Raw genomic sequence first — 24,890 nt, 5'->3', positions numbered from 1 at the left:
ATTCCAACTCGAGGCTTGAATTTTTTCTTCAGTTCTTTCAGCTTGAGAAACGCCGAGCGTGTTCTTCCCTTTTGGTTTTCCATCTCCAGCTCTTTGCACATGTCATTATAATACTTTTCTTTGTCTTCTTGAGTGGCCCTTTGAAATCTTCAGTTCTTTTACTTCATCAATTCTTCCCTTTGCTTTAGCTGCTTGACGCTCAAGAGCAAATTTCAGAGTCTCCTCTGACATTCGTCTTGGTCTTTTCTTTCTTTCCTGTCTTTTCAGTGACCTCCTGCTTTCTTCATGGGTGATGTCCTTGATATCATCCCACAACTCTTTCGGTCTTCAGTCACTAGTGTTCAATGCGTCAAATCTATTCTTGAGATAGTCTCTAAATTCAGGTGGATTATACTTAAGGTCATATCTTGGCTCTCGTGGACTTGCTCTGATTTTCTTCAGTTTCAGCTTGAACTTGCATATGAGTAATTGATGGTCTGTTCCACAGTCGGCCCCTAGCCTTGTTCTGACTGATGATATTGAGCTTCCCATCATCTCTTTCCACAGATGTAGTCAGTTTGATTTCTGTCTGTTCCATCTGGCGAGGTCCATGTGTATAGTTGCCGTTCATGTTGGTGAAAGAAGAAGGTATTTGCAATGAAGTTGTTGGTCTTGCAAAATTCTACCATTCGATCTCCGGCCTTGTTTCTATCACCAAGGCCATATTTTCCAACTACTGATCCTTCTTCTTTGTTTCCAACTTTCACATTCCAATCACCAGTAGTTATCAATGCATCTTGATTGCATATTTGATCAATTGCAGACTGCAGCAGCTGATAAAAATCTTCTATTTCTTCATCTTTGGCCCTAGTGGTTGGTGCATAAATTTGAATAATAGTTGTATTAACTGGTCTTCCTTGTAGGCGTATGGATATTATCCTATCACTGACAGCGTTGTACTTCAGGATAGATCTTGAGATGTTCTTTTTGACCATGAATGCAACACCGTTCCTCTTCAAGTTGTCATTCCCAGCATAGTAGGCTATATGATTGTCTGATTCAAAATGGCCAATACCAGTCCATTTCAGCTCACTAGCCTAGGAAATCGATGTTTATGCGTTCCATTTCATTTTTGAGGATTTCCAATTTTCCTAGATTCATACTTCGTACATTCCAGGTTCCGATTATTAATGGATGTCTGCAGCTGTTTCTTCTTATTTTGAGTCGCACCACATCAGCAAATGAAGGTCCTGAAAGGTTTACTCCATCCACGTCATTAAGGTCAACTCTACTTTGAGGAGGCAGCTCTATCCCAGTCATCTTTTGAGTGCCTTCCAACCTGGGGGACTCATCTTCCAGCACTATATCAGACAGTGTTCTGCTGCTATTCATAAGGTTTTTACTGGCTAATGCTTTTCAGAAGTAGACTGCCGGGTCCTTCTTCCTAGTCTGTCTTAGTCTGGAAGCTCAGCTGAAACCTGTCCTCCATGGGTGACCCTGCTGGTATCTGAATACTGGTGACATAGCTTCCAGCATCACAGCAACACACAAGCCCCTATAGTATGACAAACTGACAGAAGTGTATAGTTCCTGATAAAGAGTTCACTTTGGTAACAGTTTGGTCAGTTGAAGCCTACCTTTATTGTTATTTGACTTTGTGGTGATTTTATTTATGATATGATTTTCCTCAAAAGGTACTTAGTATACTTAGTATAATGACATGTTTTATTGCGTATAATTTTCCCACCTTAGTTAAAAATCATTTATTTTGGAGTCAGACCTTTTACCTGCTAAAGAAATGTCAGGAGATTTTTTTTTACCTTTAGAAATTGGCAGCATGGTTTGCATTTACCTATTAAACCAAAAATCATTGTAACCTGTAGTAGATCGTAAAATTGTTCAATAACCTGATCAAAAGTGGTCTTTGATCTTTAAGCTTCAAACAGTTTTAAGCATTGAGAAATTTCATGCACTAAGGACTGGCTCCAAAATACATATTCTTTTCAAAATTATGCTTAAAATATTTATAATTTCCACCCTTGGTGGTTTTCTCTGTGAATTCTTACAACAACCCCATAAGGCAAGACAGTTGTTTCATTTTTACAGATTTTGGAAAATTAAGGCATTGAAGTTAAGGGGCATGTTGAGGGTCACCTAGTACAAACCAAAAAAAAAACCCAAACTTGTTGCTGTGGGGTCAACTCCGACTCATAGTGACCATGTAGGACAGACTAGAATTGCCCCATAGGATTTCCACGGACCAGCTGGTGGATTCAGACTGCTGACCTTTTGGTTAGCAGCTGAATGCTTAACCAGTATGCCACCAGGGCTCCCACCTAGTACAAGCCATGCACATATCTGTGCCTTGGTTTCTAGTTCCAAGCTATTTCCTTTGCACCTTGTACTAGAAACACCGAGCCTTTTGGTGTGTTCTTGAATTTTTTGAGTTGTCGCTCCTTCAACTTCATAGCTTTTTCTGAAAAGGCTATTATAATATCAAAAGTACTCAATAACAGAAACAAAAACAGTGTTTCTTCTTTCCTTGTTATCTTTGTGGTGACCTGCTGCTGACAACAGGTGGTGCTCGTGAGCACAGTGGGGTTTTAACTCCCAGCACTGACTTAGAAGAGCCCTCCGCTTTTGGTATGCTGCACCACCTGCTACAGGGAGGCGTTGCAAGGACTGACTCACAGAAGGGGCGTGTCTGCTGTGGGTGACCTCCCCTTTCATCAGAAAGATCATTACATGTAATGGATTGTTCTAAGCGCTTTACATGTATTAATTAGTTTTAATGCACATAAGACATACGTCTAATGTCTCTAATAAAGAGAGGAAGAGAGTGAGGTGCAGAGAGGTTTAAGTCACTTGCCAAAAAGTAAGTAGTAGAGCTGTAGTATGAACCCTTTGATATGAACCTGGGCTGTCTGGCACTGGAATCTGCACTCTTAACTGTTATCCACTATGCACATTGCCTTAAATTGGTGAAAAGCCAGATTTGGCAGTACATTTTATGTTTTGCGGGAAGGCTAGTCTTTCACATTTGTTAACTATGTTTAGACGTTACTTTCCAGATTTAGAAAACTGAACAACGTTTATGCCAACAACAATTAGTATTGATAACAGTAACAGTAATAACAATAATAGTTACCATCTATAAAATGTCAGCTGATGTCAGTCTTTAAGGTCTTGGGTGTTTTACAGTGCTTTATTTTGGCTGCCCAAATTTCTTTCTGGAATAAGAACCTTGCAGAATTTTGTAAAGTCATACAGTAAATGACACAGAAGGGAGTCAAACCAGCTTCCTTGTCTCGTTCCCAAATTATGTCTTTGGTTACTTGTTTTTAGAAACCTGATAATGCTTGAAGTAGTTGATGTATTTTCCCCTACAGTCCGACCCTTGAACCATTTATGAATTTTGCACAAGTGACTTGTGGTCAGTAGTGGCACATTTACCATTTATATCATCGTGAAACTAAACATTTTCTCCGAAATCTCTTAGTATTGTTTCTTAGTTATGGAGTTACTGGCTTGCTTTGTGAGACTCACGAACATGTTAACAAAGCTCAGTGCTTTGCCCAGCAGATGGTATTTGTATGAGTTTTTCAGGATCCTTTGGACTCTGTCACTTGCCAATTACCCAATTTTGTTTTGAATAGCCTGTGCTTCCAGTTAATGTTGGACCATTTACACAAAGAGTGTGCCAGAATTGCTGTAATCTGTAATCAAATCTGCCTGCTGTAGATGCATAAATTACTTTTGTTAAATTGTTTACTGCAAAATCCTCTCAAGAAAAGAATTCCTTCTCTGTCAGCATAATCACTAAAATATTAATCAATTTCTCATACACGGTATACAGGGGGTCTTTTGTTGGACTTGTATGTTTTTAGTTAAAAGTAATTAATTCCTGTCTTCAAAGTATGGTAACATAGTGGTGAGAACCACAGACTAATGCTATTTAGAATGGTTACTTTTATAATAGTATGTATTTCTGTGTATATTTACAGATATAGTACACATGCATATAATGAATTATATGTAATGTTAAAATATGTAAGAAATAAGGATAAATCAGATGGAATGGCATTGGACTACTGTTTGGTTAATAAGTGAAGATGTTCCCAGGAGTTATATTCTGAACACACACCTTTATTTCTCCAGCTCCATGTCATAGTGCCTAGCTAATAATAGGTGCTCAGAAATGTTTGTTGAATGAAATTAGTTTATTTGTTTGCAGCAGGGTAAACAAAGAAGGGCAGAGGGAAGGAGGCTGGCATGAGCAATGTCCGAGATGTTAAATGTTTCAAAAGGTTTTAGGGTAGGCAAATTCCAGAGACCCACCGGAGAGACAGTAGTTATTTGGTGAAACTATGAGGTGTTTTTACAACCTTGGAATTGAAAATCAACTTTTCACTATTTTACTTGTTTTTTTGCCTCCTGGCTGCTCCTGTCTTATATGGACTTGCCCCCTGTTAGTAGGAATATTATGAGACGCTTTCCTTTAGGTAAAACAGAAATGTCATGAAACCAACTTGGAAGACTCATGAGATCACAGTTACCCAATAGCAGTGGCTGGCTCCCTGCCTGGAATGAACAGTGTTTTGATATGTTTGATATGATTCCAGTGTTTCTTCTTAAGATTTGGTATTTAATGAATGCCTCTGAGGTAGTATTTTTCCTTTTTACTACCATTGTAATGAATTTTTTCTTTACATTAACCTTTGAAAATAAGAGACTCTGAAGTATTTTTGCAATCTGCCCATGGTTACTTTTGACATTAATACTGTAAAAGGAAAGACTCAGTTGACTCTGGTTTTTAGAAAGATAAATGTATAGAAAGGGAGCTAACAGGTGAAATGGGCTAGTATGTTTGAAATATTCATCAGTGTATAAATTGTTTCATTTTCACTTAAAAACATCCTACTTTTATGTTTGAGGCATATAGGTAGCCAAATCACAGGCTAAAGTCTGTCCACCACCTAGGATAACAGTAAGTTCAGTCCTCTCGATAATTCAGCTGAGTTGGTGGAATGACATTATCTCCTAATGTCTGAAACAATCAGGTCTCTTTATGAGGACATCTATAATTCAAGATCCATGGTGTCTGTTATACATCATCCAGTGATGTCAGCTGAGCTGTTGAAAAATCCTGTAGAAAGAGCAGGTAGGTTGAAGGTCCTATCCAGGGAGGTCCCTTCAGTAAGTGCTGTCAGTCTAATTTCAGCAAATAATGAAGTCTCCAGTATGACTTCTTGAAAGGAGGCACATAGTGTGATCCCGGATCAGGTTACTGGCTTCCCCTCCCTTTGTAGCAGTACTGTCTATACTAAAATGTACTCTCATGAGCACAGGGACTGTGTGTTGTTTTAGTCACTGTTGTATCCCTAGCTCCTTGCACAGTGCCTAGTAGGTATTATTTGTTTCGTAAATGTTTGTTGAATGAATGAGTGATTCACTTTGTATTAAGATAGAATCTTGGGGTATTTTAGTGTCGAAGCCTTGTGTGAACTCCTTTTCTTGGAAACTAAAAAGTGCTAGGTCTGAGCTTATATCTAATTTTTGCTAGCAGCAACTGTACTTCTGCTGAGTTGTTCCCTACATATAAAGGTATCCTAAGAGATATGGGAGCCCCCAAACTCAGGCAGCTGTCTAATTTACTCATTAGCTTCAGTTTCAGCCTTTTACCAAATTAAAATTTTAGGATGGAACTACTAGATGAAAAAGGTGTCCAATACCATTTTCCTGAGAAGATGTAGCCCAAACCCAGCCCACTGCCGTTGAGTCAATTCCGACTCATAGCGACCCCATAGGACAGAGTAGAACTGCCCCATAGAGTTTCCAAGGAGCGCCTGGCAGATTCGAACTGCCAACCTCTTGGTTAGCAGCCATAGCACTTAACCAGTACGCCACCAGGGTTTCCAGATGTACCCCAGAGGATGAAATTAACATTTTTTGTATTCTTTTCCAAAATATGAATAGGTGAGGGTCTAGAAAGAAGTGAAGGGAGATTGCAGCAATAGGGATAATGTGGTAGGTTCTGTAGTACACTTGTCTTAATTTTTAAGTGTGCCTTCGTTTAGAGAGAACCTGCTGACCTGTTGACAACCATTAGAATTTATATATGTATGTTTGTGGTTCAGGGGGCAGGTGATCTGTGAAGCAGTCAGCCTATGGGAACTAGGTTCATAGAAATGGAGGTAAAGTGAGAGGGAAAACAGAAGAACTGTGAAAGCATCGCAATACCATGGGAATGGAGTAGAGTGTGAGAATATCTGTTTTTTGTTTAAAGTATCCTGCTTAAGAGTTCATCGAAATTTTTACTGAGAGGTTTTACAATTACTTAATGAGACAGTTTCTTTAACCACACCATGTCTTTCTTTTACCTCAGCTGTTCCAAAGACCTAACGCGCTTGCTGTCCAGCAGTTGACAGCTGCTCAGCAGCAGCAGTACGCACTAGCAGCTGCTCATCAGCCTCACATTGGTAAGTCCTTAAGCCTGTCACTGTCTCACTGTAGGTGTTGCCACCATCTTAGGTCAGCAGCTTAAACTGGTTATGAAAGCCCAGACAGATTTCTCAAACAGAGTAGATGGCCTCTTCCTCTTGTCCAGTCTTCTCTAGGCACATTCTCTATTTTTGGTATACCTTCTAGGCCTCGGCTCCTAAGACTTCTTTGAATACCCAGCTATTGCCCCACATCACCTGTTTCAGGATTTAAAGTATTTATTACGATAGTGACTGGCATCAGCTTTTTTGGTAAAATTGGGTGAAATGGATTAAATAACAGTTTTGTCCTTTTGGGGGTTGTGTAGACTGTAAATACATCAACTGCTTATCTTGTGAAGTAGCAGGTAGCACCTGGAAACCCGTTTTCCAAGTAGCATGCGTTGACCATTTAAAAAAGTAGTCTCCTATCATTACTGTTTTTTTTAAGTAACTCTGCTCTTTTCCTGTAGCAATTGTTATAAATTCAGTTTTTACATAAACTTTTGTCTTATTACTTAGATTTTTTTGGGGGGGGCGGCTGTACTCTGTAACGGTCTCTTCGACATAGAGTATTATAGCTGTAAATGAGTCGTTGAAGAAAAAGTTTTTAATGTGCCAAAATGGCATAATTGGATAGAAGGGCGATCACCAATTAAGGATTGTGTTACTCTGTGGAAGAGAAGATTTGCTTCCAACCTAGATAAATTAAGGCCAGACATAAAAGCCTTGGCCTGGGTCTGGTATTTTATAGTTATAAAAAAAAAAAGTTATAGATGTAGCCTTTAACTACCCATAGCTCCCACGCCCCCCGCCCCCCCCAAATTGTTTTAAATGGAAAGAAACCCTTCCCTCCATCTTATTACAAAAGTCTCTTGAATTGCTCTATTTTAGTCTTATAATCTTAACAATCTTCTAGAAATTATACTGAATTTAAAACTGCATAAAGTTTTAATTGTATTTCTCTAGCAAAGGTTAAAAAATGACTAGATAAATGTCAGTATAACCTGTAGTATAGGGGTTATTTTATTCACTTATTTTTAAAACTTCTCTTTACTGTTAGCCTGGTGTATCCACTGCCGCCGCCCCCCCGCCCCCCAGCCTGGGATGAATAGCCAAACCATGTAGGTATTTGGTAGGGCTGTAGTTTTAGTCAACTTTGTTTTTACTGACAGGTATGTTTTCAGCAGGTTTAGCGCCCGCTGCATTTGTCCCCAACCCATACATCATCAGTGCTGCTCCCCCAGGGACAGACCCATACACAGCTGGACTGGCTGCAGCAGCGACACTAGGTGAGACATTCTGCTGCATGAGGGACTTTCTCATCTGCTAAAAAGTTGTTTGAGATGGGCATGCATTCATTATATACTGTTTCTCAAATCCATGTCTCCAGTGGAGATTCCTCTCCTGATACCCACTGCCATCCACCCACTAGCTGAGATCTTTACTTAGCTGTAACATGGGTACCTCAGACTTGTCTAAAGGTGGATTAAGTGCCTACCCCCTGGAAGGTATGTTTAGTCCATGGAGCTACCAGTTGCTTATATAGATTTCTGGAGTTTACCCCCTTGCCCAGATATTCCTACTACTTCCAGTCTATCACAGTTCATTCAGGTTCTTATACTGTCTATATGGACTTTTGCAGCTGGTCTCTTAGGTATTCCTAATTTCTTTATCTCAGCCTCCCACCCCATCCCCCCATATTGTTCAAAGGAACAGTCTCAAACACACATCTAACCGTTTCACCTTTCTGCTTAAAACCCTTTATTATCTCTTACCTACCTTAATATGATATACTACAGTTATTATCAAACATGGCTGATCACCAGAACCTACTTTGGTGGATAAGTAGGATGCTTTCCCTCAGAATCGGTGTTTTTGAGGAGTTAACAGGTAATCCTGAGGGAATAGCTAGGGTTGAGACCCACTACGTACATAGCTTTCTCCATGACTTGTGCGTGGAAGTTTCTGCACATGGACCACTCTCTTCCCCTCAAGTTGGCTACCATTGGTTCACATCATATATTCTGATTTTAGTTTGCTGCAGGTACCATATAGCTTTAGGCCTCTGTGTCTTTGCTTCTGTGGTCTCTAGCCTTTGATAGTAAATTTTTCCCATTCTTTGCCTGGGTTGCTCCTTAGCTGCCCTAGTCACCCCTAGAAAGACTTTCTCGCTGACCCTTCTCTAGTCTGTCTCTTTTACGAATTACTGCATTGTATTTATGTGCTTGTGGATGTATACTTGAGTGTCCATTCCTCCCTTTCCATTGAGGCAGAACTCTTTGAAAAGCAGGCACCTTCGTTATTTGACTCTTTGTGGCCCAGTTGCTGTTGGCATAGTTGCTGTCTCCGTAGTGGGTTCATAAATGTATGATGGATTGAATTCAACTTTAGAACAAACTAAAATGTCTTCCAGAGTAAATATTCTTTGGGGACAGAACCCTCCAAGTCACGGGAATCAAGACTAAGTATTATTAAGATTTCATTTTTTATTATATACCATACAATTTGCTATTATGAACTCAAGCAGTATAGTGTCCTTTCTTATGATTTTCTGTAGAAGTAATTCACATTTTGGCATGAGTTGTAATGGGAACACATTTAATGTGCTCCCTCTCCTTCCCCAGCCTTTGGAGGAACAGAAAGCTGTTGTTAGTGGAATGATCTTTGTTAACCATCGTTAATACTGATTGAGCACTTTTTTGTCAGACGTTTTGCTGAGTGCTTTTTTTCCATATGAGTTGTTAGAGGATCATTTTACGGATTAGGAAAGTGGGGTTTCAGAGTTGTCTTGTTTGAGGTCACACATTTTAAATGTTGTAGAGTTAGGGTTTGAACAGGGTCTAACTCTAATGTCCATGCATTATATAATACCTTAACTATCTAGAATAGTCTCTACTTTCTTTAGACGTCCCTTTCTCTCCTAACTTCATATATGTTACTTGAAATAAAGAACTGGTTATAGGGATGACATACTTGCCCTCACTGACATGATAGTTTGGTGATGAGAATCTCGCTCTTTATACTCATCAGTTGAGCCACACTGAAAATGACTTGACACAGAAATGTTAACTACTCAAACTATGGAATTGTGTATTCTCTGGTGGCACAGTGGTTAAAGCACTTGGCTTCTAACCAAAAGGTTGGTGATCCTAACCCACCAGCTGCTTCATGAGAGAATGATGTGGCAGTCTGCTTCGGTAAAGATTTATAGCCTTGGAAAACCTATGGGACAGTTCTACTCTATAGGGTTGCTGTGAGACGGAATCAACTCGATGGCAATGGGTTTGGTTTTGGGTTTACATAGTGTCAGTCAGAGAACTGAACCAGGCATCTTGGTGAGGCAAGTGCGCCCTGGAGTATTTTCCTAAACTCAACCACAGGCCACTTGATCAGGGTAAAGTAGTAGCAATGCCAATTGAGAAAACTTAAAAGGGTAATGTAAATGTCTATGGTAAGTGCAGCCTATGCCCAGATGAGGTTCACTTTGTTGGCTTTTGGGGAACCTGGGTTGCAACTGCTCTTTGTTTCAATTTGGAGGTGTGGTTTTTAGATGCTTCAGGTTCTGACAAGTCTAAAATTTTTAACTCATTTACTTATTAAAATAGTACATATTCTAACATAGCTTTTTTAAGTAACGCCCTCATTCTGCACAGAGATACAGTTTTGTGTTTCACAGTAGGCACCCTTGCTTATGAACAGCTTCTTGATTTTGGCTCAAACCCACAGGTGCAGAAAATACCAAGTTAAAAATGTCAGAGCGTATTATTGGACAGTGATTCAGTCTGCCTTATTTGTGTTTAAGAAGCTTAAAATGGAGAAACAAAAAACATGTACCAATTTATTTTGACGTGTTGAAAAATATGTTTCTCCAGAATTACGTCAGAGTAGCAATAATATTTGAAACAACTCCTTGGAACTGCAGTGTACGGCATGATTATTATTATCAGTGAATCAAAATTACACGTATTTAACTCTGGCCTTTAACTGAGAAGGTTTAAATTAAAGGTGTGTTTTAGCAAAACTGAAGGGCTGCCTTTGAGCCCTTGTCCTGGTTGGCAAATGTTTCTTGCCATCAACTTCATCAGAGAATTTCTATGATTTAGATTTCTTTGATGCCCGGGTTGCTATCTGCATAGCTCTGTTACCTCTCTGTTGCGTACTCTTATGTGGCAGGGACTGCAGCTGTTGCATGCTGCCAAAGAGTGAATAGATAATTGGATTAAAGCAGGATGCTTAGTTTTGTTGCCGATACTAGGCAGCAGGTCTGTGACAACCAGTTGAGATGTTGTATTTTTGTGTGTAGCTGTGTTCAATTTTGAGTTCATCGATTTAAAATTTTGTGTAGTAATGCCTGAATGTGGTTGTGTGTGACGACTTTTGTGATGGTAGCCCTACTTTTAAAATAGAAATAGAAAAATCAAACCTCTTGGAGATTGAAGAGTGGAGGGTCAGTGGAGTTTCTGGGTTTTATCAGTTAAGAAGACTGATAGATTTTCATGCTTCTGGAGCCTGTAGCTGCCATTCTTACCATTGAAAGAGTTATGGAACTTAATCTTTTGTTCTGTTCCTTTACTTTAAACACATGAACTCTCTCTGTTTCTCTCCCTTCCAGAAAACTTTGTCTGTAGCTATACTATGTCTTTTCTTTCTCAGGAAAAAAAAAATGCCTTCTTCCTGACCAAGGCAATTCTTTGATCTGCTCTTAAACCTATCCCTTTCAACTTCTTCTGTCAGTTATTTTTCCTTTAGACTTCTCTGTCCTTCACTGGCTTCTTCCTTTGGGCAATGTTACCAACATTAGAAGAGTTAGGTGTGGGGCATTTGTATAATATTTTCTGTTTTTAAACAGGAGAGTTCATGATCAGCTAGAATGAATATGTGTACTCGAGTTAGTATTTTATAGTAGGACCTGCTGAGTCAGATGTAGTGTTTGGAAACCCAGAGATGATTCTTCCTAGTATAAACTTTCCTTACCTTACTCTTGCTATTTTTAGGCCCGGCTGTGGTCCCTCACCAGTATTATGGAGTTACTCCCTGGGGAGTCTACCCTGCCAGTCTTTTCCAGCAGCAAGCCGCTGCTGCCGCTGCAGCATCTAGCTCTGCTAATCAGCAGACTACCCCACAGGCTCAGCAAGGGCAGCAACAGGTAAATGCGAACAAAATATACCTCTAAGTCTGACTTAGTTATTGTATATAATTAAAAAGTAATGTTGCTTCTAACAGAGAAATATTGTGAATAGGTGAGTTCTCTGTTCTATGCCTGTATCCGAGTTCAGGCTCAAACTTAAATCTGCTTACTGAATGCCTACTACGTATCAGGTATTTTCTGTGTAACTAGGAGGCGTAATGATATTACTCATTTACAGATGAAGAAACTGCTTAGAGGGTTGTTGAATTAAGGTTTACATAGCTAGCAAGTGGCAAAGTGAGTATTGAAACTGATAGTAAAATTTTCTTTCTACCATACCACAGCTGCCTGCTAAGCACCATTCTCAGATCACTTCAGGCTCTTGCAAGTGGCTTGCCACCAAAGGGGAGGTACTTGTTCTTCAGACTGCTCGTTTACAGCACGTATTGATTGCATATAAATCCTAAACTCATCATGTCTGTTTTAACTTACAGTAATAATGACTTTTTATTTGCGTTGGGAAAGGATAGTTAACTGCAAAACTAAGTATCTTTTTTTAATAGTCTATTTTTTCCTGATTACTAGAGTAACACCTTTTTACTGCTGAAAATTGTGGTAAATTGGAAAAACTGAAACAACAACAAAAAATCACCTGAGTCCTCAATTCAGAGAAAACCACGAAGAGCCCTGGTGGCACAGTGGTTAAAAAGTGCTTGGGTGCTAACCGAAAAGTTGATGGTTTAAACCCACCAGTTGCTTTGTGGGAGAAAGATGTGGCAGTCTGCTTCTGTAAAGATAACAGTCTTGGAAACCCTTTGGGGCAGTTCTACTCTGTCCTACAGGGTCTCTCTGAGTCAGGATTGACTCCACAGCAGTGGGTCTTGCTTTTTTGTTTTCAGAGAAAACTAATATTGATACGTTTGGTATCTCTCATCCAGCCTTGTTATTTAATTGATTTCTCACAAAATTGGGATTATTCTGTCCACATGGTTTTGTATCCTGTTTTCACAATTTTCTGTGAGTTAATTAATTTTTTTTTTTAATGATATCTTTACAAGCTACATTTAAGTCCATCATAGGTGTATACCAAATCTTATTCCATTCAGCCTGTTGTTACGTGATATTTAACTTAGCAATGTTTTGATTTTATAAATGAGACTCTGGTTAATATCCTTTCCATATATATGTGACTGGGATTTTGGGGGACAAATGAAATGAGCACTTAGGTTTTTGATAATTTAAAGCTGTTTTTTAAGCCAAAGCACCATGCTCATATATGTACATATGATACAAACAATAATTCCTTGCTTTTCAACAAACCTAAGAGAGGGTATGTTTAATTTTTTAGATCCCACAAAGTTATTGGAAAAACACAGGCCTTGAATTTCTAGGTACTTTATCCTGGGTCAGTATTTATATAGTAAGGAATTCTTTGCAGTCTAATAAGTAGTTTAGCATTAGGTACAGTTCAAGTACCAGATATGTAAGGGACTTCAGCATATAATTTGTCAATAGAGTGATCCCTATTAAATAAATTTCCTGATAGCTGCTCTTTGTGATAGTCTGTTTTTCTTTATGTGATGGTCTTTGTATTTAAATGACTACTAAATCAGATGGAAGTAATAGCCATGTTTTAAAATAGCTCCAGTACAATGGACAAATAATTATAATTACTATTTACTGAAAATTCTCTGTGTAAAGTTAAGTGCTCTGCATATTAGTTCTGTTCTTCGTTTTCTGATGAATCGATGACTTACTGCTTTACTATTGTGGAAATTAAAATTTTTTTATTGTACTTGAGATGAAGGTTTACAGAGCAAACTAGTTTTTCATTAAACAGTACACATTGTTTTGTGACATTGGTTGCCAGCTCCGCGACATGTCAACATTCTCCCTTTCTCCACCTTGGGTTCCCCATTACCAGCTTTCCTGTCCTCCTCCTGCTTGCTTGTCCTTGCCTTTGGACTGGTGTGCCCATTTAGTCTCATTTTATGAGCCTGTCTAATCTTTGGCTGAAGGGTGAACCTCAGGAGTGACTTCATTACTGAGCTATAAGAGTGTCCAAGGGCCATGCTCTTGGGGTTTCTCCAGTCTCTGTCAGACCAGTAAGTCTGGTCTTTTCTTTTGTTTGTGAGTTAGAATTATGTTCTACATTTTTCTCCAGCTCTGTGCAGGATGGTCTATTGTGATCCCTGTAAGGGGAGTTGGTGATGGTAGCCAGGCACCATCTAGTTGTGCTGGACTCAGCCTTGAGGAAGCTGTTGTAATTGTGGACCGTAAGTCCTTTGGACTGATCTTTCCATTGTCTTTGGTTTTCTTCATTCTCCTTTGCTACAGATGGGGTGAGACCAGTGGAGCATCTTAAATGGCCGCTCACAACCTTTTAAGACCCCAGATGCTGCTCGCCAAAGTAGAATGTAGAACTTTTCCTTTATAGACTATTTTATGCCAGTTGAGCTAGATGTTCCCCGAGACCATGGTCCTCACAACCCCCAGCCCAGTACTTTAGTCCCTCAGGGCGTTTGGATGTGTCTGTGGAGCTTCCATGACTTTGCCTCGTGCTGGCTTCCCTAATATTGTGTACTGTCTTACCCTTCACCAAAGTTACCACTTACCTATTGTCTATTTAGTATTCTCTCCTTCCGCCCTCCGTAACCATCAAAGATTGTTTCTTTTTGTGTGTAAACCTTTTCATGAGTTTTTATAGTAGTGGTTTCATAAAATATTTGTCCTTTTGTGACTGATTTATTTCACTCAGCATAGTGCCCTCCAGATTCATCCATATTATGAGATACTTCACAGATTCATCATTGCTCTTTATCATTGGATTCTTATACACCAATAAAGATAACTATGAAAAGGAAATGAGGATAACAGTACCACGTATACCAAAAAACCAAGCCCAGTGCCACCGAGTCAATTCCGACTCATAGCAACCCTATAGGACAGAGTAGAATTGCCCCAAGAGTTTCCAAGGAGCCCCTGGCGGATTCGAACTGCCAACCCCTTGGTTAGCAGCCGTAGCACTTAACTGCTACGCCACTGGTGTTTCCACCACTTATAATAGCCCTTAAAAAAATAAAATTCTTAGGAGTAAACGTAACCAGGGATGTAAAAGACCTATACAAAGAAAACCACAAAACACTACTGCAAGAAACCATGAGACTATATAAATGGAAAAATATACCATGCTAATGTATAGGTAGACTTAACATTGTGAAAATGTCAATTCTGTCCAAAGCAATCAACAGATAGAGTGCAATCCTGATCCAAATACTAACAGCATTCTTTAAAGAAATGAAAAACCTAATCATTAACTTTATGTGGTAAGGGAAGAGGCTTCAGATAAGTAAAAGCACTATGGAAGAAGAAGAATAAAGTAGGCAGACTTGCACTCCCTGACCTCAGAACCTACTATACTGCTACAGTAGTCAAAACAGCCTGGTACTGGTACAGCAACAGACACATTGACCAGTGGAACAGAATTGAGAACCCAGATGTAAATCCATCCACCTGTAGTCACCTGATCTTCAACAAAGGCCCAAAGTTGATCAAATGGGGAAAAGACAGTCTTTATAAAAAATGGTGCTGGTCACCTGATCTCTAAAATCTATATATGATTCTGTTAAAACTCAACCACAAAAAGACAAACAACCCAATCAAGAAGTGGGCAAAGGATATGAACACACACTTCACTAAAGAAGATATTCAGGCAGCTAACAGTTACATGAGAAAATGCTCTCGATCATTAGCCATTAGAGAAATGCAAATTAAAACTATGATGAGATCCCATCTCACTCCAACAAGGCTGGCATTAATCCAAAAAACACAAAAGAATAAATGTTGGAGAGGCTGCGGAGAGATTGGAACTCTTATGCACTGCTGGTGGGAATGTAAAATGGTACAACCACTTTGGAAATCTATCTGGCGTTATCTTAAAAAGTTAGAAATAGAACTACCATACAACCCAGAAATCCCACTCCTTGGAATATGCCCTAGAGAAATAAGAGCCCTCACACAAACAGATACATGCACACCCATGTTTATTGCAGCTCTGTTTACAATAGCAAAAAGCTGGAAGCAACCAAGGTGTCCATCAACGGATGAATGGTTAAATAAATTGTGGTATATTCACACAGTGGAATACTACGCATCATAAAGAACAGTGGCAAATCTGTGAAACATTTCATAACATGGAGGAACCTGGAAGGCATTATGCTGAGTGAAATTAGTCAGATGCAAAAGGACAAATATTGTATAAGACCACTATTATAAGATCTTGAGAAATAGTATAAACTGAGAAGAATACGTACTTTTGTGGTTACGAGGGAGGGAGGGCGGGAGAGGGTTATTTACTGATTAGTTAGTAGATAAGAACTATTTTAGGTGAAGGGAAGGACAATACTCAATACACGGAAGGTCAGCTCAACTGGACTGGACCAAAAGCAAAGAAGTTTCCGGGATAAACTGAATGCTTCAAAGGTCAGCGGAGCAAGGGCAGGGGTTTGGGGACTATGGCTTAAGGGGACTTCTAAGTCAATTGGCAAAATAATACTATTATGAAAACATTCTGCATCCCACTTTGAAATGTGGCGTCTGGGGTCTTAAATGCTAACAAGCGGCCATCTAGATGCATCAATGGGTCTCAACCCACCTGTATCAAAGGAGAATGAAGAACAAGAACACCAAGGTCACACGACAACTATGAGCCCAAGAGACAGAAAGGGCCACGTGAACCAGAGTCTTACATCATCCTGAGACCAGAAGAACTAGATGGTGCCCGGCCACAATTGATGACTGCCCTGACAGGGAGCACAACAGAGAACCCCTGAGGGAGCAGGAGATAAGTGGGATGCAGACCCCAAATTCTCATAAAAAGACCATACTTAATGGTCTGACTGAGACTAGAGGAATCCCGGTGGTCATGGTCCCCAAACCTTCTGTTGGCCCAGGACAGGAACCATTCCCAAAGACAACTCATCAGGCATGGAAGGGACTGGACAATGGGTTGGAGAGAGATGCTGATGAAGAGTGAGTACTTGTATCAGGTGGACACTTGAGACTGTGTTGGCATCTCCTGTCTGGAGGGGAGATAGGAGGGTAAAAAAAGAGAGCATAATTGTCACGAAAGGAGAGACTGGAAGGGCTGACTCATTTAGGGGAAGAGTAAGTGGGAGTATGGAGTAAGGTGTATATAAGCTTATATGTGACAGACTGACTTGATTTGTAAACGTTCACTTAAAGCTCAATAAAAATTATTTAAAAAAAATGGTGCTGGTAAAACTGGATGTCCATCTGCGGAAAAATGAAACAGGACCCATACCTCACACCATACATAAAAACTAATTCAAAATGGATCAAAGACCTAAATATAAAATCAAAAACTATAAAGATCATAGAATAAAAAATAGTGTCAACGCTAGAGGCCCTGATAAATGGCATTAACAGGATATAAGCCATAACTAATGATACACAAATACCAGAAGATAAGCTAGATAACTGGGATCTTCTAAAAATTAAACACTTAGGCTCATCAAAAGACTTCACCAAAAGGGCAGACAAATGGCATAACTTCTCTAAATGTAGATTTCTCAGCTATGAAATGGGCATGATAATCATTCACATTTTAGGATTTTCTGTCATCTACAATTACAAACCCCAGGATGCAGAAGTTAGCATTAATTTTTAATAAGCAGCCATTATTTTAGCTGCAATGTTTTTACAAGTTTTTAATATCAACTTTTTGAGGAAAGTGTGACTTCCCTGGGTAACTCCTTTGTCATATTAACTTAAATGAGGGACTCTTTTTAACTTTGCTCTTATTCTTTTTGACCTTTACGTTTTAGCAGAAAGCGTTTCTGTTCCAGGCACACAAACTATTCCAGATCTAATTGTTGGAACTTTCAGGGGAGTTGGTGACATTCTAGCTAAAACTTCATCTTACTTTGATTCCTGTTTCTTCAAGGTCCCTTTGACACTTAATAAAAATTTTATTGTTTAAAAAAAAAAATAAATAAATCTGGGCATTGGGTTGAAAGGTATGCACATGTAAATTTGGTAGGGATTTTATATTAAATACTACATTTTAAGAGAGGAGTTTAAAATGACTTGAACTTTTTAGATTGAGCCTGGGTTCTATAAAGCATGATGGGAAACTATCAAGGGAAGAATGACTGTTAATCAGAATATCCCCAGTGAGGATGAGATTGCTTATCATTTGTTGGTAACTTTCAGACATTGTGTTTGAACCTGTACTTTTGAAAACATTTAAATTTTATAGCTTCTGCATTGTCAAGATAGGTAGTAAACTAACTCCCAGGACAGTGTTTTTTGCAAATACATATTCAGTCATTTTTGTTAGACTTTAAAATGTTACTTCTCAAACCTTGTATAGTTGGTTCTGTAAAATTCTTAAGACTTGATAGCTGTTGACGAAATTAAAATATAAAGTTGGCTGTTTATGTAAGAACTTTGATTTATACACAGCAGTGCTACACAGATTTCTAGAGTTTAAAAGAAAACATGTTTCTTTGCTCATTCAAATAGTACTTGTCAATAGTCTTGACTACCTCTTTATTCAGGAACCTTCTCCCCTTGCTCTTACATAAGCCTAGTTCATGCTGCCCAATGAAAACAGTGATTTCATTGCCCTGATTTTTTTTTTTTTTTTTTTTTTTTGCTGTCCAGCAGTTTTGAACTAATAGTGATTACCATATTTCCATACATGGTGTTTGCTCTTCCTAGACTGAGATTTCTTCTGGGTTATTGGGTAGGCACCTCCTAAGTCTTGATTCACATGCTTCCCTGTGCTCCCTGGACTCTTCTGTGTCGACTGAAGCACTCCTTACCCTGTGAATTTGGTTAGGCACCTTAGGTTACACACAGAAGTAAATTGCATAATACTTGACAATAATAGTAATTAGCTATCGGTTATTGATTAGCTGCAGGGAGCCAGGCATTGTGTTTCAGATACAATGTTTCTAACCCTCCTAGCAAATCTACAAGGTCAGCTGTTTGCTCTCACTGCTTACAGATAAGGAAGTAAGAGACTTTGGGTAAATTAAGTGTTCACACATCTCTTCTTGCCATTGTGGACAGTGTTGTTCATCTTATGGTCTTTTAATAAATATTTAATTGATTACCAGTGTTGGTACCCCTTTACAATTTTCACTCAATGGTACCAAGAATAATCTGTGCCCAGGGTTCTTGACCACAGTCTAACTTTTCTGAATAACACAGTACAATTGAAAGTGATCTGATAAGAACTTTGCCTTTGAAAACATTGCAAAACACATTGTTACAAACTTTGATAATGTTAGCCTTGGTCTGTGGGTTTTGCCTTTTTACATGCTGGAGTGTATAGATCTTGTGAAGTAAATTTTTCAGAGCATTCAGAATGAGATTGATTACCAGCATCTTGATACCTGTGTTTCGTTAATATAAAGTAGATCCTTTATCACAGAGGCAGAACTGGTATTCTGCACTGAAATGTCAGTGTTCTTGACTAATACTCATCTCCGTTTAGATTGCTGCGTGTTTGTGGAATTTATGAGAGGAGAAATAGAAAGTCAGGTCAGACGCCTCCTAAATCAAATCTGGTGAGCTCATTTGGGGCCATTTGGGCCTTGATGAATGGGAATAGAGTTAAAGGGTAGAGAAAATAATCTCTTTCTCCTACAGAGAGAAGTTAGAGCCTTTTGTGTTTTTTAGACAGATGTTTTAAATATATGAGTAAATTATCCCTGTTCACCCTGTCTAAACCCCCCCCGCCCCCACTCCTTCACACTCTTCCTTCTTATCCCACTTTTTGTCAGAGCACTGACATTATGTAGTTTTATTCTGTATCTCTTTCACAGAAAGGTTCCATGAGGGCAGGGACTTTGTCTGTCTTGTTCATTGCTCTGGTACCTGCCACATGTAGGCATTAAATATTTGGGTAATAAACGAATCATCACTTTCATACGCTTTTGGTTGCTTATAAAGGTAACAAGTTTAAGAATGGTAGAATGAGATTTCTCTATATGAAATGTTATTAATTGAATTTGTGTCTTAACAGCCATGCTATATTAAACCATTCAGGGAAAATGTTACACCACTGATTTTTAAAAGTTGACCCAAATTGAATACACGCTGGGCCATAGATACTTAACTGAAGAAATAACTAATTGATATACTTCTGTTTCCCATTCCCAGGTTCTCCGTGGAGGAGCCAGTCAGCGTCCTTTGACCCCAAATCAGAATCAGCAGGGACAGCAAACAGATCCACTGGTGGCAGCTGCAGCAGTGAATTCTGCCCTTGCATTTGGACAAGGACTGGCTGCAGGCATGCCAGGTAAGACTGCATTATTGTTCCTAGTGCTTTGTAAAAAACAGTTTGCCTGTTGAAGGAGATTCAGAGGAGAATGGGCTGAGCTTTCAGCTCACATAGGCTTGTGATTTGGGGACTGGCAAGGATGACATACACTTGCCCTCACTTAGACCTTAGCTCACTGATGAGAGCATCTAATTGTTCTGAGCCAGCCTTAAGTCTTGTATGTTGGGTGTATGCTTCCAATATGCGTAGGCGATAATCTGTTTTCTAGCTCAAGGTTAGGAATAGAAGGAGTGGTTAGACTACTTCAGTGCCACTGTAAGGCTTTGGTGCTTACCCTGATGGTTTTGAACAGCATTATTAAGTAGAAGTTCCTCATGGCTCTTGTTGGGGTCAGCCCTTATATTTTAGAGTTTCACCCGAACTAATAGTGTATATGGTTTTTACCTGCCTACTTCTGAGACACATACATATATCAGCAAAATGTAATAACTATATAGCTTTTGTCTCACTGTCAACTGTTTTTGTGCTTTGCTTTAGATTGAATGTAGTTGGAAGTTCTTCCTTTGAAACAAGTCCTTGTGAGACATCAGCATAAAGGCCTATGGATCCTTTTTTGGCTGTGGAGCATAGCCAGATTAATTATTCATTTATCAATTCAGTGATATAACTTGCATCATTTGCTTTGTTAGTTACAAAGCACCTGCAATTTTTTTTTTAATTTTTATCGTGCTTTAAGTGAACGTTTACAAACCAAGTCAGTCTCTCATATAAAAACTTATATATACACCTTGCTATATACTCCTAATTGCTCTCACTCTAATGAGACAGCACACTCCTTCCATCTACGTTGGAAAAGAAGGTATACTTGGCTGCTGTTTGGTGGAGTGTTCTGTATATGTCTATGAGGTCAAGTTGGTTAATTGTGGCATTTAGATCTTCCGTATCTTTATTGAGCTCCTTTCTGAATGTTCTGTCCTTCACAGACAGTGGTGTGTTGAAATCTAGTATGTGGAACTGTCTAACTTTACATTGCTGTTAGGGTTTGTTTTATGTATCTTGCAACCCTGTCATTGGGTTCGTAAATATTTAATATGGTTATGTCCTCCTGGTATATTGTCCCTTCAATCATTATATAAGTGTGCTTCCTTATTCTTTGTGGTGGATTTAACTTTAAATTCTGTTTTGTCAGAAATTAATATTGCCACTCTTGCTGTTTTTTGCTTGTTGTTTGCTTGATATATTTTTTTTCCATCTTTTGGGTTTTAGTTTGTGTCTCTTGTAGGCAGCATATAGACGGATGGTGTTTTTGTATCCATTCTGCCACTCTCTTTATTGGTGCATTTAGTTCGTTTACGCTGAGCATAATTATGGATAGGCATAGTTTAGTGCTCTCATTTTGATGTCTTTTTTGGTGTGTTGTTGACAGTTTCTTTTTCCCACTTAATTGTTTGTGCTGTGTAGTTGATATATCGTCTTTTCCTCTTATTCGTTGTAGTTGATTTTGTTTCTGCTGAGTCTCTGTTTTTTTCTTTTATTTTGATGAGCAGGATTGTTAGTCTCCTTTGTGGTTACCTTGATATTTACCCCTATTTTTCTAAGTTTAAACCTAACTTTTATTTCTTTATATCGCCTTGTCTTCCTCTCCATATGAAAGATCTATGACTACATTTTTAGTCCCTCTTTATTGTTTTAATATTGTCTTCTTTTACATAGTGACATTGCTGTTTCCCTATTTTGAGCATTTTTTTTAATCTTGATTTTTTTGTGTGTGATTTCCCTATCTGGGTTGACATCTGATTGCTCTGTCCAGTGTTCTACTCTTGGGTCCATATCTAATATTATTGATTTTCTAACCAAAGAACTCCTGTTAGTATTTCTTGTAGTTTTGGTTTGGTTTTGACAAATTCCCTAAACTGCCTTTTATCTGGAAATGTCCTAATTTCACCTTCATATTTGAGAGACAGTTTTTCTGGATATATGATTCTTGGCTGGCAGTTTTTTTCCTTTAATTTTTTTATATAAATCATCCCATTACCTTCTTGCCTTCATGGTTTCTGCCAAGTAGTCCGAGCTTACTCTTATTGGCTCTCCTTTGTAGGTGACTTTTCGTTTATCCCTCACTGCTCTTAAAATTCTCTCCTTATCTTTGGTTTTGGCAAGTTTGATTATAATATGTCTTGGTGACTTTGTTTTAAGATCTACCTTATGTGGAGTTGGGTGAGCATCTTGAATAGATACCTTCTCATTTTCATGATATCAGAGAAGTTTCCTGCCAACAAATCTTCAACAATTCTCTCTGTATTTTCTGTTACCCCCCCCCACCCCTCCCCATTCTGGTACTCCAGGCACTCGTTGGTTATTTCTCTTTATAGAGTCCCACATGATTCTTAGGATTTTTTCATTTTTTTTAATTCTTTTGTCTGATTTCTCTTCAGATATATTGGTGCCAAGTGCTTTATCTTCAGTCTTACCAGTTCTGCCTTCCACTTGCTCAGTTCTGTTCCTCTGACTTTCTATTGAGTTGTCTAGTTCTGTAATTTTATTGTTAATCTTCTGAATTTCTGATTGCTGTCTCTTATAGATTCTTGGAGCTTATTAAATTTTTCATTATGTTCTTGAATAACTTTTTTAATTTCTTCAGCTGTTTTATCTTTGTGTTCCTTGGCTTGTTCTGCGTATCACCTGATCTCCTTCCTGATGTCTTGAAGAGTTCTGTATATTAATATTATATATTCTGTATCTGGTAATTCCACAAAGGCACCTTCTTCCAGAAGTTCCCTTGATTCTTTGATTTGAGAGCTTGTTGAAGCGATCATAATCTGTTCCTTTATGTGATTCGATATTGGCTGTTGTCTCTGTGCCATCTATAAGTTATTGTATTAGTTTATTTTTGCTTACTATATCCTAGCTTCTTGCTCTGTTTTGTTTTGATATGTCCAAATAGGTTGCTTGAGTGAGCTACCTTGATTATTTTTCACCTTTGAAGCTGTAAAATTCTGTCACCATCTGGCTAGAGCTGTTATCTGGTATATGATCCTAGGAGTCCATCCACTTTTCTTATATGAATTCAGCTCAGGTGTCCAGGTAGTCGGTCATCAAGTGTGTGGTACAAGCTGTGTCCTACAGTCTTAGAAGGGCAGAGGTGATTGGTGTAGGTACTTGTATCTGGTTTCAGCGGGGGTCACACACTGAACAAGGCAGGGGGCTGACAGCCGTCCCCCGAGTGTCTGTGAGGAAAGTGTGTCCCTGTTCCCTAGAGTGCACAGGTGGGTGGGTTCTGCAGGTGGAGCTTGGGCACCCAGTGCTTTTGGTTGTAAGGACTGGGAGGTGCCAGTTATCCTTGGACCCCTGTCATGGGTGGCTGGGTCATGTGAGAGGAGCCACCAGTCCTTAGGCCACTGATGCAGGTAGGTGAGAACCCTGTTTAATAGGCAAGGTGGTGTCAAACATCAATCACCCACCTCCCCACAGCACAGCTGAAACAGTTGCAGTCTGCCAACAAGGGCTTATTCTGAAATAGGCCTACACAGGTCCATGCAGGGGGGAAAGGTATTCAAAGTCCACGGACCGTTTTTGACTGGACAGGAGCTGCTTCTGTCCTGAGCTCCCCAGGTTAGTGGAGCTAGCAGATTATCTTTTCCCCAGTTGTGAATTTATTCTTTCTCCAAGGCCAGGAGAATGGCTCAGGGTGCTCAGCAGGCCCTGTCTCAGACCTAGGGCAATCAACAGCCCCTGAAGTTGGCTTGGGGGCTGGGGGTGCAGTAAAATATACACAGGTACTTAACCTTTGCCAAGAGTGTCGCTCTTCTCTCTGATTCTGGAGGTGTGAGTAGGCTGTGTGGTTGGCTGTTTAGCCCACCACAGCTACTCCTGGGAATGGTACCTGAGGGTTCCCGGCGATTCAGGTCCAGCAGCTCCTCTTGCTTCTGAACCATCTCTCTTTCCTTCTGCCCCTTAGTCCATTTTCTAACTTTGCCTTTGATGTTCAGGGCTTCTAGCTTGTCATAAATGTAATTGCTTCACTTGTTTTTTCGGGTCTTTGTTGTAAGAGGATTCACCAGAAGCATCTGACTACTGTACCATCTTGGCCCTGCCTTCCGCACCTGCAGTTTCTTAAATGGTTCAACATAGGATTTGGAGATTACATCTCATATGGTATTGAAAAGGGCCTGTTAATTGAGGTCTGTCTAGGTTTTTTCCCCGCTAACTTCCAGAGTATTTGTGCTTGGATTATTATGTGGCATGAAAGCACCATGATTATTGTAACAGTTTCTAGCCCCTGTTATTTGTGTAGTCAAGAAAACATTAAAAAATTGTCAGTATACCTTGATGATGATAACCTTGGTTAGCTCTCACACCCTTTGACATTGCTAAAGTTGCTTGCTGTGTGTAACACTTTGAAGAGAGCAAATATTCCCTGTCCTGCCAAATTACCTTTCTAACACTTAGGAGATGATAATAACAATATTATCCCATTACTGAGCACTTAATAATTGCCACACATCGTGCTAGATGCTTCACATTCATCTTCTAACTTAATCTCCACAAGAACTTTATGAGATATGTACTGTCATCCTTATTTTATAAGTGAGGAAATGGCCATCCAGAGATTCAGAGTCATACAGGTATTAAGTGGTAGGGCCAGGCTATAAATGCCGGTCTGTGTGATCCCAAAGCTGAGTTTGTAACTGTTTATAATATGGTGGTGCCTAGGAGACATTTGTTTGCTTAATACATATTTATATGTTGGCTTAATATTCCCAGGTTATCCTGTCTTGGCTCCTGCTGCTTACTATGACCAAACCGGTGCCCTCGTGGTAAATGCAGGGGCGAGAAATGGTCTTGGAGCTCCTGTTCGACTTGTAGCTCCTGCTCCAGTCATCATTAGTTCCTCAGCTGCTCAAGCAGGTGAGCTTTCCTCTTAATAAACTTATGTCAGAGATCTTACAAAGGGAGACTAACGATGGCATTCTTGAAATATTTGGAA

The 24,890-nt window shown here is 39.3% G+C and overlaps 1 protein-coding gene and 2 non-coding genes across 22 annotated transcripts in view; all 3 read left to right on the top strand.

The window, feature by feature from the left end:
• Window positions 1-24,890, top strand: part of PUM1 (pumilio RNA binding family member 1) — a 157,507-nt gene that overhangs the window by 97,226 nt on the left and 35,391 nt on the right. For 9 of the 20 annotated variants that reach the window (XM_049878544.1, XM_049878540.1, XM_049878528.1 and 6 more), the window contains 6 exons: window positions 6,365-6,458; window positions 7,634-7,750; window positions 11,456-11,607; window positions 11,934-11,999; window positions 19,783-19,921; window positions 24,668-24,811. In XM_049878544.1, the coding sequence (XP_049734501.1) occupies window positions 6,365-6,458; window positions 7,634-7,750; window positions 11,456-11,607; window positions 11,934-11,999; window positions 19,783-19,921; window positions 24,668-24,811 (712 nt within the window). The remainder of the gene's footprint in view (window positions 1-6,364; window positions 6,459-7,633; window positions 7,751-11,455; window positions 11,608-11,933; window positions 12,000-19,782; window positions 19,922-24,667; window positions 24,812-24,890) is intronic. The other 11 variants (XM_049878545.1, XM_049878543.1, XM_049878535.1 and 8 more) reach the window with 6 other exon arrangements.
• On the top strand, window positions 9,413-9,492 carry LOC126074150 (small nucleolar RNA SNORD103/SNORD85). Its single transcript, XR_007516952.1, has one exon. It is a non-coding gene; the product is annotated as a small nucleolar RNA SNORD103/SNORD85 (small nucleolar RNA).
• LOC126074149 (small nucleolar RNA SNORD103/SNORD85) lies at window positions 20,033-20,110 on the top strand. The gene has a single exon (XR_007516951.1). It is a non-coding gene; the product is annotated as a small nucleolar RNA SNORD103/SNORD85 (small nucleolar RNA).

This window comes from Elephas maximus, chromosome 3 (genome assembly GCF_024166365.1).
Source record: "Elephas maximus indicus isolate mEleMax1 chromosome 3, mEleMax1 primary haplotype, whole genome shotgun sequence".
Classification (NCBI taxonomy): Eukaryota; Metazoa; Chordata; class Mammalia; order Proboscidea; family Elephantidae; genus Elephas; species Elephas maximus.
Note: the sequence above shows the minus strand (reverse complement) of the source record. Positions and strands in the feature narration are given on the sequence as shown.